The sequence below is a fragment of the Diorhabda sublineata genome, chromosome X, assembly GCF_026230105.1.
Source record: "Diorhabda sublineata isolate icDioSubl1.1 chromosome X, icDioSubl1.1, whole genome shotgun sequence".
NCBI classification, from domain to species: domain Eukaryota; kingdom Metazoa; phylum Arthropoda; class Insecta; order Coleoptera; family Chrysomelidae; genus Diorhabda; species Diorhabda sublineata.
Window position 1 is genome coordinate 32,203,597 of NC_079485.1, and position 20,903 is coordinate 32,224,499.

General features: G+C 29.9%; 3 protein-coding genes across 4 annotated transcripts; 1 reads left to right on the plus strand and 2 right to left on the minus strand.

Moving 5' to 3' along the window:
- The first annotated feature begins 4,298 nt into the window (after positions 1-4,298).
- Positions 4,299-6,060, plus strand: LOC130451709 (RNA demethylase ALKBH5-like). Its single transcript, XM_056790898.1, has 4 exons — positions 4,299-4,456; positions 4,509-4,703; positions 4,756-5,130; positions 5,620-6,060. The coding sequence occupies exons 1-4, from the start codon at positions 4,437-4,439 to the stop codon at positions 5,927-5,929; spliced, it is 900 nt and encodes a 299-aa protein (XP_056646876.1). The 5' UTR covers positions 4,299-4,436; the 3' UTR covers positions 5,930-6,060.
- A 1,222-nt stretch (positions 6,061-7,282) lies between these two features.
- Positions 7,283-8,920, minus strand: LOC130451710 (translocon-associated protein subunit delta-like). Of its 2 annotated transcripts, none has more exons than XM_056790900.1 (3): positions 8,643-8,920; positions 8,011-8,506; positions 7,283-7,682 (listed from the first exon to the last, which is right to left on the minus strand). In XM_056790900.1, exons 2-3 carry the CDS (start codon positions 8,248-8,250, stop codon positions 7,422-7,424), a joined length of 501 nt encoding a protein of 166 aa, XP_056646878.1. In that variant the 5' UTR covers positions 8,251-8,506; positions 8,643-8,920; the 3' UTR covers positions 7,283-7,421. The 2 variants fall into 2 exon arrangements, with proteins under 2 accessions (XP_056646878.1, XP_056646879.1); XM_056790901.1 differs by having other exon boundaries at positions 8,682-8,879.
- Positions 8,921-9,933: 1,013 nt separating this feature from the next.
- LOC130451711 (UDP-glucose 6-dehydrogenase) lies at positions 9,934-20,469 on the minus strand. The gene is made up of 10 exons (XM_056790902.1): positions 20,243-20,469; positions 19,702-19,804; positions 17,347-17,516; positions 15,835-15,972; positions 15,585-15,780; positions 15,363-15,529; positions 13,227-13,374; positions 11,693-11,991; positions 11,482-11,637; positions 9,934-10,240 (listed from the first exon to the last, which is right to left on the minus strand). Exons 3-10 carry the CDS (start codon positions 17,503-17,505, stop codon positions 10,109-10,111), a joined length of 1,395 nt encoding a protein of 464 aa, XP_056646880.1. The 5' UTR covers positions 17,506-17,516; positions 19,702-19,804; positions 20,243-20,469; the 3' UTR covers positions 9,934-10,108.
- Positions 20,470-20,903: the final 434 nt, after the last annotated feature.

Sequence of the window (20,903 nt, forward strand, 5' to 3'; positions counted from 1 at the left end):
TGTATTTTTCTTTTTTCTTTTCAATTTTGTACATAACGAACATATATATATATTATAAGTAAAAATATTTTACATGGATATTCCTCTGTTTTATATATAGTGTGTCCATATATTTGAAATCATGAAAACTAAGCTCAATTTTTAGTTTACACGATTTTTCGGTTTCGATAAAATGAACAATCTGCATAAATAAAAACATAAGCATAAAAATGAAGAAAAAAATCCTTCATTTCATATTTTATCCAATTGATATCATATTTTTTAATTATTTTAATTATAATTCTTTCGATAATGCTTCTAGGCAGAAGCGAAACGTGAAGACAATAAAATAAAATAGCTTTAAATAAGTTTATTGGGTTTAATGACCCAAGTGCGGCCCTGAGTTTAGGGTAATTAAGACAAAACATTCTTAAGGAATGGCGCTTATTATGCATATAACAAAAACCATTACAGAAAGTACTCACGTACAAATATGTACGAACATAAAAGTATAATTCTTTTTAAAAAAACCGTGTCAGTGTATCGCTAGATTGACACGTTTAATAATTGTTATTATATAATATTACACGATTATATGGGTAGCAATATTTATAAGAGTCATATCTTGGCTTTGACATTGACTTTAATGATGGAAACATTTTTTTTTTCTTGAGCACTCCGTGATTATCATCTTACCGGCCAAACTCGATTTCAGGAAAAAATAGTTTTGCCTAGGCCTAACCAGTTCTTTCATTCATCCAAAGCCTGATAAGATAAACCAGTTTGGCCTAGGCCAAACTAGTTGATCCTAAACATCCTATATCTAGAAAGTCAAAATAAATAGATAAACTGAATAAAATACTCCGTAATTCAAAGAAAAATAATCATTTTTATTAAAACAATAATGATTCGTCGTTAAAAGATATAGATAATTGGTTAGGTTAGGATAGGTTAGGATATTAGGTTATGTATAATAGGTAATAAAAACAATCATACTATAAAAAATTGTAGAATATCATTGCCTAACCTAACCTCATTAATAACATATTATAATGAGACTTTTTACTTTCACCTTGTAAAATTTCTGTCAACAACTTTTCGGTAATTATTTAGTTTAGGTTGCAAACGCCCGATTTTCTTGAAATTTTAGTACGCTGTGGAGAAAATTATGCTGAGTAATTTAATATATATATAGGGCGCGGAAATTATTCCTTCAAATACTTTTTCGAGGTTGAAAATTTAGATAGGTTAAGTTAAGTTAAGCTCATACTCAAAATATTGAGCGACTTTGGCGAGATATTCGTGATAACATACCTCGTTATGGACGAACTAGATTTCATTATAGTCAGTATTTTGGGTAATTGCTATTTGAAAGACATTATTCATATTCAAATAGAATTGAAGCATTTATTGAAGAAATGTCACGAATGTATCCAATAGAAATTGATGATTATTTGTACGTACGTACGTAAATAAATGATTATTGTTAGAAATTGATTTGTGTCATTACATTTGTCGTAACTAATTATATTTAATGTTGGAGAGGATTGGGGGCGGGTGTTAAAAGATAGTCTAAATTTTTAACAGATCCAAATCCTCTCCAGCATCAAGTATTTGCAAAATATCAATTATTTAAGATAGTGTACATTTTCCAATGTTCAAACCATAAAAACTAGTGGAGGAATATTTTCCGCGCCCAACATATATACATATTCTTTTTTTATCATAAAAAACTGTATAACATACTAAAATTTCAAGGAAATCGGGCGTATGCAACGTAAACTAAATAATTACCAACTTTTCCCTCCATTGTTTTTGGTATGTTTGTCGACTTAACGTTGCATTGAAGAAAAAGAAAAAACTTTATAATGTAGTGTGATACGTTAACTTTTAATTTTAAACTAAATTCATTAACTAAATTACGTTACGCACTGGTAACTAGACGCAGAATATGTTTAAAACGACAAATCTAACTCTACAAGTCCTGACATGTTTTGAACTAGGGCGTACTAGTTCTTTCTAGAGTGTGCGTATACGTATCAAAATCAACTAGTTTGACCTAGACTAAACTGGTTTATCCTATCGGGCTTAGAACAAACTAGTTTGGATAGTTAGGACCAAATAGTTTAATCTAGGCTAAAATGATAGCGAACCCTCTAAAACATCGTTGTTATATCTTTAGTTTCGATGAAAATATAAGCAAAAAATTGAAAGTTGGATTTGGATTTTACACTTATTATTTATAAATATCAGTGGTAGTTGAAATTATATTTGAAATACATTTAGAAGATGAGTTTCTATCTCAACTATTAACTAATTAATATTTTCCAAAAAAACCGTTTTTATTATTATAATTATAACAAAGAATACTTTATTTAATAGAAATATATATATATATATATATATATATATATATATATATATATATATATATATCAATAAAAAATAATAAAATAATAAATAAAATGTGACTAGACGTAGATATACAGAATTGGTGTTTAGTAGGATGGCCAGCAGAGGGCGAGTGACTTTGAGCTTGAAATCCTTGCTAACAGTTTATCCTCGATCCTTCCGATCCGACTTAGCGTTCAAGGTCAGAGTTTATATGCATCACACTGACCTACATATATAGGCAGGGGCTTGAAGAGTATCAAATACAATGCACCATAATAATAAAATTCGTTCATGCAGACAGCGCGTTGTTCTATTCAATGTCAGTGCAAGGTGAGCCGGACAACAGTGTATATTACTTCTTGTCTATGTACACAACACAATGCCATCATCAACTTGTTTATTGAATCGACCCTCTCGGTCTTCTTGTACGATGTTTATGTACTTAAGATATCCGGCGCACCAACGACGAAAATCAATTACCTACCTATGTATCTAATCAATAAAATAGTAGATAATATATCGACTAATCCTCGTTATAAGATCCATTTAAAATTGAATAATGCATCTGAATTATACATGTTATGACGAATATGGATTCCGTGTGTATTTTTGAAAGTAATAACTCAATTTATTCATTAATGACCTTAGTACCCAACTATCTCTATTTTTAACAAATACTCATTTATTTTGTTCTTTCGATCTTATAAGAAAATTTGTATACTAATAACTCCAGTTCATCTTCGTATAACCTGCATTCCTAGACTATAGTAGGTTATTTATTTTCATTCCAAGCTTATACCATAAAATATTAGTAGCATAAAAGGAATTGGCATCGATACTGAAGTCAAGTCTTCAAAATGCATTCAAATATGCTCTGAATAAAGAATTATTTCCGACACCGTTGTATTATTATTGTCCGTCAATTGAATTATAAAAAACTAAGATTACGCTCTTATTTATAAAATCACTTTTGATATATCATTGATAGAAGAGATGAATAAGCAACTACTGTACAAATCAGTTTTTAACTTTTAAATTATATTTGTAACTCACTAAAAGATTTTTTTTCAATTTTTCACCATAATTATTTATCCCGATAATAAATAGAAGAGAATTTTTAGAAATTTTCACGTTCAGAAGAACGAAAAAGCTATAAATGAACGAGAAAAAAAATTAAGTAAAAGTTATCACTCTATTTTGTAAAGTTTAATACAACTACAAATAATTTGATTGATAGCTGCTACATAATTTTGAGATGTAAAAACTAAGGAAATATTGATTTTCTTGTTAAAACAGATTTCTATTTTGATTTTATTTTTATTTTATGTTTATGATGTAGGTGATCTATTGATTAATATTAAGTCAAATCATATTTTGATAAAGACTAAAAGTACCCGAAACGTCAAATTTTTATCTATCTGGCAAAAATTATAGACAAAAACTAATTCGAGACGATTTAGAAACATAAACATATATAAAAGATCTAATAAATCAAAGAAATTTATATAGATAATATATACAAATTTTTCCTATTATGTAGATAACTAATTATGACGTGATGATATATGTGTTGCCTGTTAATCAGGTATTATACAGAAAGTAGATAAAAGTGGTAGGCCACCAATAATACATACATATTCAATGTTTACCAAAATAATATCAAAACGTTTTTTTTTTTAAACTCGAAAGTAAAATTATAGAAAAAAAACCTATTTTAAAACGGAAAAAACCTAAATTCGAGACGATTTAGAATCATAAACATATATAGAAGTTCTAAGAAATAAGAAATCAAAGAAATTTATATAGATAATATATATACAAATTTTTCCTATTATGCAGACAACTAATTATGACGTGATGATATTTGTGTTGCTTGTTAATCAGGTATAATCCAGAAAGTGGATGAAAGTGGTAGGCCACCAACAATACATACATATTTAATGTTTACCAAAATAATATCAAAACGTTTTTTTTAAACTCGAAAGCAAAAAAATACACAACTAGAAACTTGTTTCCAGCAATATTAGTGTTAAATAAGAATTAAAATCCTATAATAATTGAAAATGTTTTATTCTGACAATTGGTAAGTTCACAAATTATAATATATTTACAAATTTTAAAAATTTTTTATATAGCAGTTATAAACAATATTTGAAATCGCAAGGAGAAAAAACACATTTGAAGAAGCTTTATGATACCATTCGGCAATTTTACGTGTTTACTGACGACACACTCCGAAAATTTGAAACCAATGTTGATGAAATTGTGCATAAAGGAAAAAATGGCGCATTAAAAAAATCCACTATTGATTTAACGCCTTTAAGAACTAAGTAAGTGTACAACTTATTTCATCAACAAATTATGATATATTACATTTTTTAGATACTTTTTTGGTGAACGTTACACTTATGGTTCCCAAAACGGAGAAAACGGAATAGGATCAGAAAGACTCTACCCAAAAAATTCCGTAGATCCAATTCCGACTTGGATCACAAAAGGTATTATAAACCCTTTGATAGAAGCTAAAATCCTACCAAAAGATTTTGTAAACAGCGTCGTTATCAATGATTACCAACCAGGGGGTTGTATTGTATCCCATATTGATCCACCACACATTTTTGATAGACCAATAGTATCACTGAGCTTATTCAGTGACAGCGCTCTTTGTTTTGGTTGCAAATTCCATTACAAGCCTTTGAGGTGTTCCCAACCACTGCTCAAACTGGAAATGCCACGAGGGGTCGTTACTTCTTTAAGGTATGTACATTAATTGATAATATAAAACTATTCCCCCTTTAAAAATGGGATATATTTATATTTGAATGAAATACATATTCCTAAAATATTGTTTGTAGTACTGCAGTCAATCAGTTATCACTGGGGGCCAAATCTGGATTAAACAGTGGAGAAAGCCCAATTAAAAGCATTCTTTGTCCTGTTTGTAATTGTAATTATTTATTTCGCTTTTAAAGGCCTTTTATGATTTATTTTTTTAAAACATTCGATCCTATGTCAATGCCATATTCATAATAATGTTTTCTGAAAGTCACTAACAAAATTTATGGAAATATAATACATTTGATGAATTTAAACTGCTACCAAAGATTTAATAATTTAACGATCATTTGACGCCATATTTATTAATGCAGGTGGTTTGAAGTTTGCATATTATTGTTTGTAAAGAAGGAGAGCCCATTAAATGTATTACAAATTTTCTTTTGCTTATGGTGATAAAAAATTTTTTAGTGGATTTGCAGCTAACGAAATAACGCATTGTGTGAGACCAGAAGACATTACTGGTAGGCGAGCTGTGATAATGATGCGAAGAGTTCACGATTGTGCTCCCAGACTGCCTCAAACTGTAGTAATGAGTACTATGAGAAATATTTCATATACTGATTCCTTAGAGTTAACGACTGAAGATTTTATAAAATTTCATCAAACTCTATTAAAATGGCAAAATGAAGGCAGTGTTGTTGGGAAAATTAGAAAAAGGTTTGCCAAAAAGAAGGATGGTACCACACGTTATTCGGCTAATTGCTACAAAATAGTCTAAATATTTGTATTATATTTTAAATAATTTCGTAAAACTTTTTTGTTTCATTTACTTAAAATATGTTTGGTTTCAGTTAGTCAACTTATATTCAATAATGTAGATATTGACTTGGATTAAACATTATATATTTTCCTTTTATTTAACTTACCTTTCCCTTATAGAACAAATAAATCTCGTCAATCAAGTTGGTATCACTGGAACTGTTGGTAATATTCATACTGAACGCACTGTTTACACTACCAATACACCAACACCCACAATTACTCTATCTGGTCATTCGAGACGTTCATAGGCTTACTGAGTCAGTGCGATTGTGAGTGCTGGTAATAAACAGATTTCGTCAACCCTAAGAAAAGATTATATGAATAAATTTATCATATTTAACGAGTTTATTCCACTTTTTACTGTGTTTTGATTATTAGACGCGGTTGGGGATGTTTGGGACATCATGATTTTATCTTGTTGTGTATATGAGAAAGTTTCCGTCGAAATGCACTACATAAAGGTGAAGCCACATTACATTTGGGTAAATTCGAAAAAAGCGCCAACTATTATTTACACCACGGACATTTAAATCAGTTATGTTCAGCGAATGTTTGAATAGAGGTACAGGTTCAGTCTCGATGTAAGACACAGTGTACTTTGATATGCTGTCTTACTGAGAAATCTATAGTATTTAATCTGGGACCCTGACAACTTTTCACCCTCAAGTTGTTGCAATTTTAAATAATGAACTATATATTGAAATTTTTAACTCTGCATACCTCAATTTTCATTTTTTCAAAATTAACACTTTTCCAACATTTTTATCCCTTAAAAAATACTCCCCCTTCTCTCTCTTCTCCATAGTGACTTTTCGTGATTTTCATTTGACTAAAATTATCCAAAACAAGTGAATGTACTCAGAAAAGTCTGGATTTTCCAATACAGTGTTTGATTTTATTAAGTTCACAATTTACTACAAAAGGTAAATATGAAATGTTTATTTAATAACCCTTTATTTCTTAGGTTTTGATTTTAGGATGAATTATAATTCAACTTACATTTTAGAGAGATTTGAAACAACTTTTGGAGGATATGAATGTGAAACCAAGGTAGCAAAAGATGAAGCAAATGTAATAGAGGAATAATCGAAGGTGACGGAAGAAGAAGCCAAAGCAACAGAAGGAATGATTGTATTGCTCTTGAAGATTACATTGATGAATAAAATCAATTTTTCACAAAAAATGTTTTTCTTAGTTAGCCATTCGACTTATTGAGTGAGTATGGGACTGGCTGTATAAACTACAGAACATAAAAATAGTTTAGAAAATTTTTAAAATTGAATCTTCCCAGTGTGTTACAATAAATTAGTAGAAAAGTATTCAAAAATCAAATTTCAAGAGCTGAGTTCAACAATTTTATTAAAAAAAAATTTCACTTTACAAAGCACTCTGTACCCAAATTTTTCAGTATAAATTAATTCAACAAGGAAATGTGGAATAGTTTTTGATCACATAACTAATTTTGCTCTGGATGCAATGGCAATGTAAGCTACTGTTAAAGAAACCATGGTAGCAATGAATTCTGATTTTAACCAAGGACCATTATAAGCTCCTGGGTGGTTCACTACAACATTGGCAAAGGATTGGACATTTGAAGTATCTTCTTTAGCACGAATAGCTTTCCTAAATACTGTATAACCATCTTCATCAAATAATCTAATTACACGTTCACCAGATTTAGCAGATTTTGATTCTTCAGTCCAACTTACCTGAAAAAACACAGATATTGATACTATTGCTACTAGGAATTCAAAATGATTATTTAAAGATCTCACAGTACAGATATAATTAAAAATTTTTAGTTCCCTATTCTAAAAGAATAATTTTTTTTAATAAATAATATACTGAACAATTCCTTATAAAAAAAAACATCAATTATTTTGAATAGAAAACTATTTTGTTTAGCTATGATTACTTCTAATAGATAAAAACGTAACATTTTTAATAAAAAATTTTTCGATCTGTATTATGTTTCAACGATAATTTCTTATGATAAATCTTAGTTTCTAACAATGAATAAATATTTGTTGAACTTACTTGGAATCTATTGTTTCCAACTATAGATACTGGTCCAATCTGTCTATCGAAAGCGGCATATAGATTTCCAATATTCCCAGATTTACATTTAACAGAAAAGTCGGCAATATAAGCGATATTTCTAACAATTGTAGCATCCAACGTTGTGAAAGATGTAGAAATAATTTCTGGATTTGAACAACCCAAACAAAGGCTACAGGACATAGCCATGAAAAAAGAGATGAGTGTTTTTTTCGCCATGGTGTTTCTTTACAAGTATAATTCAAACTAATCAGTCTTAAATATGTCACACTTTAAAAGTGAAAGACTAAACCACCTCAGCAGCCACGTAAAAGTGAAGTTTCTCCAAGTTGGTTATGTTCAACTCCAGCTGAGACAGATAGAATTATGAAACCATGAGAGTGAAACAAAGATAGAAGGTTAAATTCACTCTACACGAACATTTGTGAATGTGACAACAAATTAACTCGTGGCTACAAACCATCTGTGCTCGTGACTACAAGATAATAAATTATTAGTTTTGCTGGCGGTAGAGATCCCGAACATGTTAAATCATCAGATACATTCGTGTTAATGGCCATTTTTGCTATATTTATCACGAATTAAGTTCTATCCTGAGTTTTTCTACTTACTTGTAATTAAAAAGTCGTGGTAGTTGAATTAGTACTTACAGTATCAAAGTTCGTAAATCGTTTGTGAAAAAATAGATGTTCGGAACATATTCAGAGTATGCACTTTTGACACGTTCAGAAAATATTCAAAATGTATTGAAATTAAATACCGCGAACAAAGTAATTTAATACAAAATTTGGTACCTTTAAGGTATTATCAATTAAATACTACGTTTAATTTCGCATTACCCTGATGCTGTAGTGTAAAAATATAACGTAAATAATGTTTAAACTTTAACGAATATTATAAATAATCTAACTAAAAATAATATATTATTAATTGGAAAGCAAAACAGCATTTTGAAACTTAGATATTGTGTAATATTTACTTCAAGAATAAGACCAGGGTAGTTATATATGTTAATAACAATTATATTGTTAGACTTAAATTATCGAAAATTTTATGGACTTTTAAATAAAACAAGAAATTTCTTTGAATTCACCACATTTGTTACTAACGTAGAAATCAATGTTGTTTGCTTACACGAATTCAGTTTTGAGAATGAACATATTCTATACCATTTAATGTTTAGTTTTGATAATATTTAACCATTTAATGTCCCATTAAGAAATTTTAAACCATTTAAGGTTTAATTTTGAAGATAATCGGCAATTTAAGATTCAATTAGAAAGTTCCAAATCGTTTTAGGCTTACTTTCGAAAATATTAAAATCTCTATTAGCAAATTCTAAACCATTTAATGTTTAGTTTTGAAAATATTCAGCCATTTTAGGTTGAATTGGAAAATTTTAAACCATTCAAGGTTCACTTTTGAAAATATTCAACCATTATAGGTTCAATTAGCAAATTTTAAACCATTTAATGTTATGATAATATTCAACCATTTAAGATTCCATAAAAAAAATTTAAACCATTTAAGGTATAATTTTGAAGATAATCAGCAATTTAATGTTCAAATAGGAAATTCCAAACTGTTTAAGGCTTAGTTTTGGAAATCTTCAACATCAGAAACAATTGGATATAACTGGAAAGGTTTGATATTGGAATTTCTACTCAAAACGTGGATCTTAGAAGCGTTGTGGACTAATAAAGATGTAACAGAAGTCACATCAGTGACATTTTTTCATTTCCAGTCTTTAAAAGCGGTCATTACTGCTTTGCAATTAATTTTCATATGCCCCAAACAATTTCATTTGTCCTGTGTAGTAAAATTACATCCACACCAATAACTGGATGAAAACTACATCGAATAAGAGTAGAGAAAAAGGAATATAAAATTAAAAGCTAGAGATAAAATATGAATATTGTATAATTTATTATACATTTTTATATATAAAATGTAAATTTTACAAATGCATTTTTGTAAGTACGGAATTACAATTAATACTTTGGAAAAAATAAATATCAAAATACTTCGGGTACATAATTATTTGATAACATATGAAAACAAATTTATCAGTTTCCTATCAAAGTCGTTTCCCAATAGTTTGCACATGGAATCCTATTTCAATAAGGGCTTGGTGGTCCAATATTTTTCTACCGTCGAATACATACGCCGGTTTCATCATATTTGCATAAATTTGCTTATAATCTAATCCCTATAAAACAATAAATTAGAATCAATAATAACACGTTTTTGTGAAATTTTTTTTAAAATGGAATTTGATATATCCTATAACAACTTATATTATATCAAAATTGTATAAATCAATATCACGAGAATTCCAAATAGGACGAGGTCTCAGGCAAGGACACACCCCCTCGTGTACCCTCTTCAACCTAACACTGGAACAAGTCATCAGAAATATCGAAGTTAATAAGGGAGGAACTCTGCTCAATTAAAGGTGCAGTACATGGCCCAAGCTGCTGACATTGATCTATAGAGTCGAATGGAGCGTGAACTGAAGGAGCAGCTGGAGGAGGAATCCTGTAACGAGTCAAAACAAAATACATGGTTATATCAAGAAACAGAAGAACTCCCCCGGGGGCTTTCGAAGTACCTGGAATCACTACTAAAGTCACAATTACTGAATTGGAGAACGAAAAAGCGGATCTATCGCACAATTCTACGCCCGGTTGTCATCTACGCTAGCGAGACTTGGTTGTAGAACAGCCGAGAGGAGCGTGTGACGCAGCCATAAAAACACCGAGTTCTATGAAGACCCCAGCATGATGACAGAAGTCAAGAGGTTCAGACTCAGATGGCTAGGGGGTTGCTTAAAGCGTACCGACAGAAGCCCGAGGGCCGGCCACCGCGGAAACGATAGCTGGATGATGTCGATGGGAGCTAGGTGTAAGGGAGTGGAGACGCCGATCGTTGGACCATTATGAGTGGAGAAATGTGGTAGACGAGGCCAAGGTTCTTTTACGGCCGTAGTGCCAGTGGGTGGTGGTGATATTAAAGTAACCCAAACAGAAACATTGTACAAATATACATAATATCAACATATGTAGGTTCAAATATTTAAAAGATTAATTCTATTGTTTGTTATATTTATGATAAATGGAATATTATGGGATCAAACAATATAAAACGAATATATGACACGATCCCTAAATAATCAACGGAAAAAAGATTAATGGAATGTAGTTGTGGGCAAATCCATGAGGAACTGGATGAGACCTAATAGTATAAGGGAGATAAGGAGAGCTAGACACATATTGAAACCAAATAACGAATCTAGTATGGTCGCATATATGAAAAAAGTTTTAAATGTAGACTCTAGAAGGAAAAAGGAGAAAATGAAGAAGCTGGAAAGAGGGCATAGATTAGGAAATGCAGGAGAGAGAACTAATAGAAGATTTATGACAGGATAGAGACGGATAGCTTTATACTTACGATGAATTCATCCCATTCTGTACATAGCACAATAGCATGACACTCTTTTGAAGCATTGTACGCGTCATCATATATAGAAATACGTTTTCTAATCACTTCAGGCTCTTCACATATTTGAGGATTTGTCAAATCTTCATCGATTTGTTCCCTATCAACCTTGAATTTAGACGAATTATCATCCTAAAATTGTTTTACTATGTCATTTTATTACCTTAGGATCATAGATCCTGATGAAGGCGCCCTCATCTAGTAACGTCTTAGCTACATGTATAGCCGGACTCTCTCTGGTATCTCCTGTATTTTTCTTGAAAGCGAATCCCAGAATACAAATATTCTTTCCACTCAACGTATTGAAACAAGATTCTATTATTTTTGTGGTGAAACGATGTTTTTGATATTCATTCATATCTATCACTTGTTGCCAATAAGCAGCTACTTCTGGTAAATTCAAACATTCACAAATATAAACTAAATTTAATATGTCTTTTTGGAAACAGCTACCTCCAAAACCTAAAAATAGTGAATAAAATTGTTATATTACAAAAAAATTGAGCCTGTAACGAATTATTACTACTATTTGAAGTTTCAATTTTTTTCTTCTTATAATCTAACCTTTTTCTATATAATCACGTAGTTACTGAATAGTCCAAAACGTTCTGGAACTTTCTGAGAATATTTTAAGGTATAGAGGCAGCGCACACGACAAGTGAGGAAAAAGTCAAAATTTTGTAAATTTCATTTCTTCAAACATTTTGAATATTCCTTTGTTCACGTTAGAAGGATTCAATAAAACTCAAGATTAGTTGCTAAATCGTCCTCTACTATTTTTATTATAAACGTGTATAAATTTAAGTGAATTTAGTAAAATTTTATTATTCTTTATATTCACTCGAAAGTTTTTCAAATATCTTTTCAACTTTGATTTCTTTATTATAGTTCTTACAAAAAATTCCAGTTATCTTTATTAAATTCCTTGTGTTTTTTAAATTTTGTATAATAGTTTGTGTAAATTCGTATTTTCTATTTATTTGGGGAACAGAACAAATTCCTTTTTGATTATATTTTAAATAAATAAGAATTCAGTTTTTTTACATGTTAGAGTATAAGCTCTATTCTGTTCCCGTTCCCTTCCATTTTATTTTTTTTGCCTACAGTTCTACAGCTGTCAAGTTGAGAATTCAACAAAGGATTCAACTGGCGCACCACAACAAATACAACTCCAATATATGGGAATCCAGTTGAGGGCTGCAACCATCCCTGATTTCCATAAATAAGTCTCGGTCTTATATAAATATATATAAATCTGAGTTATTTTTTGTTTAGAACTGTTTTTTATTAGTTTTCCTCTTTTGAATACGCAGTTAATGCGGATTTATTGTTTTTTTAATAAACTTTTTTATCCCTAAAACTTTATTTTATTGTTCACAGCAATAAATATTAATTTGTATAATCGTGTCCGTGGATAGTTTAATTTTTTATTATTTTAATCTGCAAGTTGTTCCCATTTTCCAATTTAATATTAATTGTTCACCTCATCTAAGTACTAGTTATTTATATAATTTAACTCAGGCCGAATACTACCACTTCCTGAAGAAGTCTCCTGCCGGTAAAGTAAGGTTATAATTCACAAAAACATCGAATTTTCTACATTATCATTGTTAGAATAAGTACATAATGCCAAGATGTTTGTGCCAAATTAAAAAGAAATTCTGTTAAAATAATTCTAATTGGACAATGTTACTCACCAACTGAAGCTTGTAAAAATTTGGAACCAATTCTAGAATCCAATCCTACAGCCCTAGCTACTTCAGATACGTCCGCACCTGTAGCTTCACATACCGCTGAAAGTGAATTAATACTAGAAATTCGTTGAGCCAGCATTGCATTAGCTGCCTAAAATAGATAATAATTGAATCAATTGAGTTTTGCTGAATTTTTTTTCAATCTAGTGAATCTCATTTTTTGGTTAGATTAACATGAATTATTTCGTCACACAACATAGGTTCCCATAAGAAAATGCTGACGACATGCATGCCTGAAGCAGATTTGCAAAAACTCCAGCAAAATCGTCGATGATCTCAAGAACAATAATATAAAAGGCAGTCTTAAACTCGCTTTCATTTCAGTAACATTGTAATTGTCTCCATTGTTTTTATTAATTGTTATAAAAATGTTTTTAAAAAGCTACTTGTGGAGTTCTATTTTATGTTACGAAATTATTAAATTTGATTATGGCACTCATTTGGGTTAAAGGATTTGGTAATGAAACAGCTGATCGATTAGCAAAAGATTCAGTACTAAATGGAGTTTTTTGTAACGTATATGTACTTTACCCTCACCTCCAAACTATATTTTTTGATAATAAACGAAATTTTACTCAGCAAGTATACTTAGAAAGAATACTGGTCATGGGGATACCCCGCCAATCTTGTCAACTTGGGTATTATACAACACCATCTGTACCTGTACCTTTGATAATTCTTGCGCTAACTTCAAATACATTTTTTCGAATGCAGCAATCTTAATAATGAAACAAACAATAGAGTACTTGCGTGGTTTGAGAAAAAAAAATTTTTTATAGTTTATATACAACTTTTGTTATCATTTTTTTTAATACATGACCAATTCATTTGAAAAAATCGATTTTTTTGCATATTATCAAAGCTTAGACTCTTTGAAATTTGGTGGAAATATTTTTTATATATCACGTGTGCCTTGGATTTTAAAAAATTTCAATTTGGAGTGATGTTAAAAAATTTGAAAAGGACAAAGTTGATATTTCAAATAAACGCCATTTTGTGAATTTTTTTTTTGGCTATTTTTAGTGATAAAAAGTTTTTTCAAACATAATTTCGTTAGGCTTTTCAAAAGCTACAAGACTATGTGAATTAAATTCCTTGATATCTCCTAATTTTTAAACGTGTGAGTTTAAAGAGCTCGGATAAGGTGGTGTTTGCTCGTAAATATATATCGCCAAATATTCAATATATGCAAAATGTATACACAGAAAAATTTTAGTTATAAAAAAACTACAATTTATTATTGCGTAATTTTTTTCCTATTTCCAGCATTTTATAGTAAAGGGTGAAAAATAGAAAATTGTAAAAAAATCGTTAGCTCTTCAAACTCCAATTTGACTAAAATTACGAATTTTCAATTGGTCAAATTTCGTGAGTGTATTGATAAGACATATATAAAAAGAATCACAGAAGGGTGATGATCTATTTTTATTAGGGGGTTGTTTTTACTGTTATATCGTAGAAAAAAGTTGGAACCGATCTAATATTGATCATAAGTCACTCAATTTTCATGTTAGAGATTTTTTTTTATTTTAAAGGTCTAATTATATACTTTAAGAAAGATTCTATGAATTTTTCTCGGAAAATGCAAAGTTTTCCTGTTATTTGGATCGAATTTTTCAAATTATTGATTTAACCAAAAACACTAACCAATAACAGTATCTCGGTTCGTGGTAGTTGTAGAAAAATTATTAAAAAAAAAAGGATTTTGTTCATTTTTCTAAAAGTTACAATTCTGCTTCTCACAGTTTTTTTGATAACAAGCAAATTTTTCGAGTTATTCTTCAAAAAACTTGTCGATTTTTTTGTCGAAAAACCGTAACTTTCTACCGCAAATATTAGTTTTAAGAAAAAAACGTAAAGAGCATTTTTTTGTTAGAATTCCCTTTTCCATCGATTCCTGTAGTCAGAATAAAAATAAAAATTCCACCCTCGAAAGGGAGTGGCAATGGAAAATGATCTTTGGGTTATTCCCAACCTTCTGTGAAAATTTCAAATAGATCCAAAAAATTGCGAGCTAAAATGCTTCATTTCCTGGACTATAAATAATTTCAATATTTTATATAAACGAAAAAATTCTACCAATTTTGATAATTCTGAAGACCAAGTATTCATGGTAACTATATTCTTCCTAGGTACCCAATGTTGATATATCGTACATAATTCTTCGATTGCAGCTCGTCCCAATTCAGTATCTTCTCCTCCAATTAACACCCTATCAGCATTGAGTAGATCGTTTATGGCGGTACCTAAAAAAATAAAATGAAATTATTTTAGATTTTGAAAATAATGGTGTGAGCTCACCTTCAGCTAGAAATTCAGGATTAGATAAAATTTGATATGTTACTCCAGGTTTCTGGTTAGCTTTTAAAATATTAGCTATGCTTTCAGCTGCCCTTACAGGAACCGTGCTCTTCTCCACGACAATTTTATTGCTTTTAGCAATGTTAGCAATCATCCTTGCTGCTCCCTCCACATATTTCAAATCAGCTGCTCTTCCCTAAAAACCTTTCGGATAAAATATGCTTTTAATAAGACAATACTTAGTACTCACTTTTCCATTTCCCATTATCTTTGTAGGAGTATTCACTGATATAAATATTAAATCAGCTTCTAAAATTGATTCTTCAATATCATTGGAAAAAAATAGATTTTTTCCTCTACAAGTTTTTACTACATCATCTAAACCAGGCTGGAAATGTATTCAGAATCAAAGAGTTTTTGATATAAATATTTCAGTTTATTTGTTGAGACACAGGAGCAAATTTTAAGGAAAATATGGAGGAAGTCATCGATTTATGTTTTATTTTTATTGCAAATAGGATCCTTGCGTATACGATACCCAAAAATCCATACATATTGCAAATATAACTCGTAACGGTGTCCACAAGAGTTATTAAAATGTCATAAATTTTTTATTATTAGCGTTTTTTCTGTCCCTCTGACATCTACCTGCAGCAGCGATATCCCATCACAAGAAATATGTAGTGAACTTGAGTTTTTTGCATTTTATTCCTTTATAGCTGTAATATGCCCAAACAAAAGAAATTTTGAGCATTTTTAAGAAAGTTTTTTTCGAAGACAAGTAGAAATTCACTTGACATTGACAAATATGTCAAAATATTACTTGGCATTGACATTTTGACATGCTTCCTGTGAAGAGATGATGGTCAAAACCCAAGTAATAACGTATTTTTTTGTAAACTTTTTTTACTTGGCATTGACAGTTTTGTCAATTTTTTTGTCTTTTTGTGCTGCACTACATCTTGAGTAAGATACTCATAGAGAGTATCAAAGATTTTGAAACATCTAATTTTTTAGTCCACCAATTTTTTTAAAGAATCGGATACTAATCTTTGGCCTATAAGTGATTAGAAAATTCCCGTCAAATCCCGGTTTTTACCGGCTCTGTGAAATTCCGTCTTTTTCTCGTCTCCTACGCACCCTGTATATGTTGTTTAACTCGGTCGATCCAATATATGTTTGATATCTTTGCGTTTCTTAAGATTTTTGTCAAAACTTTTGCATATTAAATAGATAGCTTTTAGGTTACATTGAAAATTTTGATATTCGTAGTGACAATGTAGCCACTCAACAAAATCTAAATATCAAATCAAAACGGAATCATCTATCTTGTATCCGGTGGAATTATATTCTAAACATTGGCAGTCATGCTGTATTCTTTCAAAATTTATTGTCAAAATTGTGGTAGAAGTTCTTGTCTATCATTTGTATTATATGAATAATTAATTACTGTGTAAAATGTAGTTGAGTATTCATAGTGTTGAAACGTCTCGTCAATTGGTTCAAAGAAGATTGTAGTATATTAATGTATAGACCATTAATTCCAATTAATTTTGTAAGAAATGTAAGTAATTAATTATCACCTCTATTCATTATTAATCATATTAAAATAACTTGTGGTTATATTCTTTAATTTGCAATTCATTTCATATCAAAAGTTGGAAAAAAATTACGACGTGGCAACGATGTAAATAATCAGTTACGTCAAATTCATAGGAGGGGTAAAATATTTTTATTTATTCTAAATAAATATTCATGTTACCTCGTATATCGGCAATTTATCTGAATTCCATTGGGCTATTCTCTCTTTGCTGAGATCAGCTACAGTCACTTTTATCTCAGGACATCTCAACGCAATAACACTGCAAGTAGGGCCTCCTACGTATCCAGCACCGAGACAGCAAATATTTTTTATCGTCATTATTTAAAATTCTAAAAAAAGAACGAAACACAGTTTTAAGTGATAATCTTCATTATTTACGACAAATTATTGGATTCTCTTACCGATGATTCTCTCAATAAAATGGTACAAACGTAGGATTAGCAGTTAACATATATTTTGAAGATACGAAAGCTCGAATATTTCGTGTCATTGATAAGCTATTTTATTACTTTTATCATAATAAAAATTTAACATCTGTATTGATACGAAAGATTAGTTAGGATTATTAAATCGCTTACAATAAAAATATTTTTAAAAATTGTATACAATGATGTAATAAAAATTTCTTAGCTTAGATATAACAATTTGTATACTTTAAACTTTTTACTTATTAGTTCAAATAAGCTCATAATTAAATAAACAATATGAGAATTTTCCAAGGTTGTGTTTGGTACTTTTAAAAGTTCAATGTAACGTAACAGGTATTCTTTACATTTAAGGTTACCGATATCAATAAACCTTGGATTTTTTTACATTCGTTTTCAATCAAATTTAACAAGGTTATGTAGTATAAAAAATCTAATCGTTTTTTTTAATAAACAAAATCATCAAGTAAATGAGGAATATAATAACCACACATTCTGTAAATCAAAATAATCCGACGAATAAATAAACACAATTGAATAAAATGTTATTCGTAATTCAAGAGTTTGAAAGTTGAAAACAGAAGACAACTACAAAAAAAGGAAAAAGTAATAATAATCGAAATAATAGTTTTGTTCGTGGGACTGATTCCAAATCAGTTTGGATCCGATCGCATGCGCACTTTCAAAATTATCGTCCGCGGGTCGATGACTTCAACTACCCGCCCCGAACGACAATAGACAAGCGGAGCGTGGCGTTACTGCCGTCATACGTTATAGTTCAATTTCCAAAAAAGGTTTGTGAGGTTTTATTAGTTCACTGTATATTATAACATGCATGTGTTTTGTGCCGGAAGGTATTTTTTTGCAAAATTTATCAAAAAAAACATAAACAAATTACTAAACATATACCCTGATCCCTGACCTGCCCTAATAATGGCGGTGAGTGAGGTCAACACAACGAGTGCTTGGCCTAAAAAGCCACAATGTAATCAGCCGAGCGATTGGCGAGTAATTTTGAGCGAGGTATAACCACGATCTACTTTTCTCGACCGAGTAAGGACCCCCCACCACTCATCCGCCGTTCGTTTTTCTACTCCGCCAGTGTAATAACGTTTACATCCATCTTTTAATTTCTTACCATCATCAGTCAACCATTCAATTGTTCACTATTCTAATTCCTTTCGTTTTCAAAATGTCACAAGTGGACAAGCGAATCAACACATACACTACCAGTCAAAAGTTTTTGCTCACCCAACTTATATTACCTGTAGAGTCTTAAAAATCTTTTTGATTTTGAAGTAACATTTTTGATACGATGTATCCGATTTTATACTCCCATTTATTTTGAATTCAGTATGGTTTGTAAGTAAAAATACCGATTTTATAATAATACATTGCGAAATGCATTTTGGGGTACGTATTAAAAAATTATTTCATATCTTAATAACCAGAATCATCTGATTTTAACATGAAAAAAGGGTGGAAGACTGTATTTCGCAATATATTTCAAACAATTGATAGATAAAATTATTACGAGAAAATAATTTATAGAAAAGATAAAAAAAATTCATACATACATACATCAAATTAAACTTTTATTTGATTTTCATATCATAAATTAAATATTTATTTAACAGTCGGTTTAAGGAGGGTAGTGTATAAAAGATCGATGAATTTGTGAATAAATTTATTCTATCGTCACAATTCAATAATGAGTCATAATGATAACTCGAGGCGGTTATTCAAATTTATTTTTTCAAAACGATAATAGATAAAAAATATAAATAAACGTGATATGTAAGATTTCGTGTTGATCTAGAAATCTAGAAACTTCCTGATTCCGTCTTAAAAATATTTTGTAATTAATGAAAATGATGGTTACTGTATAGTATAAATATTAAATAAGAGGACGTGGCATGCTGCCACGTTCAGTATATAAACGATTTTCGAAATGTTATATTGAATGAAAAATAGATAGATTCATTTTACATATTGAAAACTCAGTTTTTTAATATTCAGAAGCAATATATTTTCTAATTTCCACGCACTACAAATGTTTTTTTCCAATAATCAAATAAAGTTTACTTACATGATATTATATTATCACAGATCCTTACTTTATTCAATTGCACTTTGAGTAATATGTTGAAATAATCACTTAACCAACGTCGGGATGTTATATCATATTTAAACTGTAATAAAAATAAATTTTTAAGAAATATTTAACCTTTCCTCTCTCGCCAAAGGCACTTAGGAAGGTGAAGGTTATTCTAACACATGTATATCAAAATCATCACTGAAAAAATAGATGTTTTAGACTCTACTGTATCATATTAACGAAATTTGATAGTGGTCATTATCTGCATCCGGTTTTTTTCACAAACCGAAAAGAACTTTTATAAAATCCCATTAGCAGAATTTCTAAGAAGTCTACTTAACCCAGTAGGACAAAAAATATTACCTGAAACCACCACAGCCTCAGTCTGTAATAATAGTGAAACAAAGGAAGACTCTTACGTTTACATTCAATTTAATCTATATGACTGCTTTAGTAACAAAATAACAAAAATTAATCCTTTAAGGACGACTAATCCCGTTCTCTTACGAAATTGTTTTTTACATCTACTTACTTCAGGTACGTATTATGCTCTCTGAATTTTATTTGTTCAGATTTATGTACTAAAAATACTTTTAAAAATAACATTAAACACTTTTTATGTCAACAATTACTGATTTATTTAATCTATATTCGGTACGTTGTTTAGTCGTCAGCTGTGAATATAACGTGTATATACTAAACCAACATGTTATTCGTCAGTCTACCGTCTATCCTGTGTACTTACTACTAACACGTTTAGTGGTAGGGAAACTTGCATAGTGCCGCCCTCTGCAGATAATATTTTTTAAAAATAGAATTTTAAGGAAATATAAACAAATTCGATATTATTTTTTAATTTTTGCTACGCGTTTGTAAACATGACCTCAATATTTAAATGTAAATATTGTGCTGACACTTTGTGACATCTATTTGAAACCTACTACAACTGAATGCCGAGTTTACATATTTCTACCTACTTTGTTTTACTTGGTTTTTCGTGGATATTAAATTCGAATGTAGATGTCGCTCGCATTAAATCAAAATCATGAATGTTTAAATAGATTAATTGGATTTTCCAAGTTTTATTTGGAAATATATCATAATGTGAAAATAGCTGTGATAATCCTTCTCATTTTTTTTACATTTACTTTCGAATTTTCTCACAATATTCAATGTTATTTCATGAATATTTT

Bases quoted from the DNA above. Each gene is read 5' to 3' on its own strand.
- LOC130451709 (XM_056790898.1), top strand. From the start codon at position 4,437: ATGTTTTATTCTGACAATTG. The intron at 4,457-4,508 runs GTAAGTTCACAA...TTTTTTATATAG, and splicing joins ATGTTTTATTCTGACAATTG to CAGTTATAAACAATATTTGA. The intron at 5,131-5,619 runs GTATGTACATTA...AAAATTTTTTAG, and splicing joins GGGGTCGTTACTTCTTTAAG to TGGATTTGCAGCTAACGAAA.
- LOC130451711 (XM_056790902.1), bottom strand. From the start codon at position 17,505: ATGACGATAAAAAATATTTGCTGTCTCGGTGCTGGATACGTAGGAGGC. The intron at 13,375-15,362 runs GTAGAATTTTTT...TATCTATTTTAG, and splicing joins CTTCAGAATTATCAAAATTG to GCAGCTAATGCAATGCTGGC. The intron at 11,992-13,226 runs GTGAGTAACATT...CACTATTTTTAG, and splicing joins ATTTTTACAAGCTTCAGTTG to GTTTTGGAGGTAGCTGTTTC.
- LOC130451710 (XM_056790900.1), bottom strand. From the start codon at position 8,250: ATGGCGAAAAAAACACTCATCTCTTTTTTCATGGCTATGTCCTGTAGC. The intron at 7,683-8,010 runs GTAAGTTCAACA...GTGTTTTTTCAG, and splicing joins TTGGAAACAATAGATTCCAA to GTAAGTTGGACTGAAGAATC.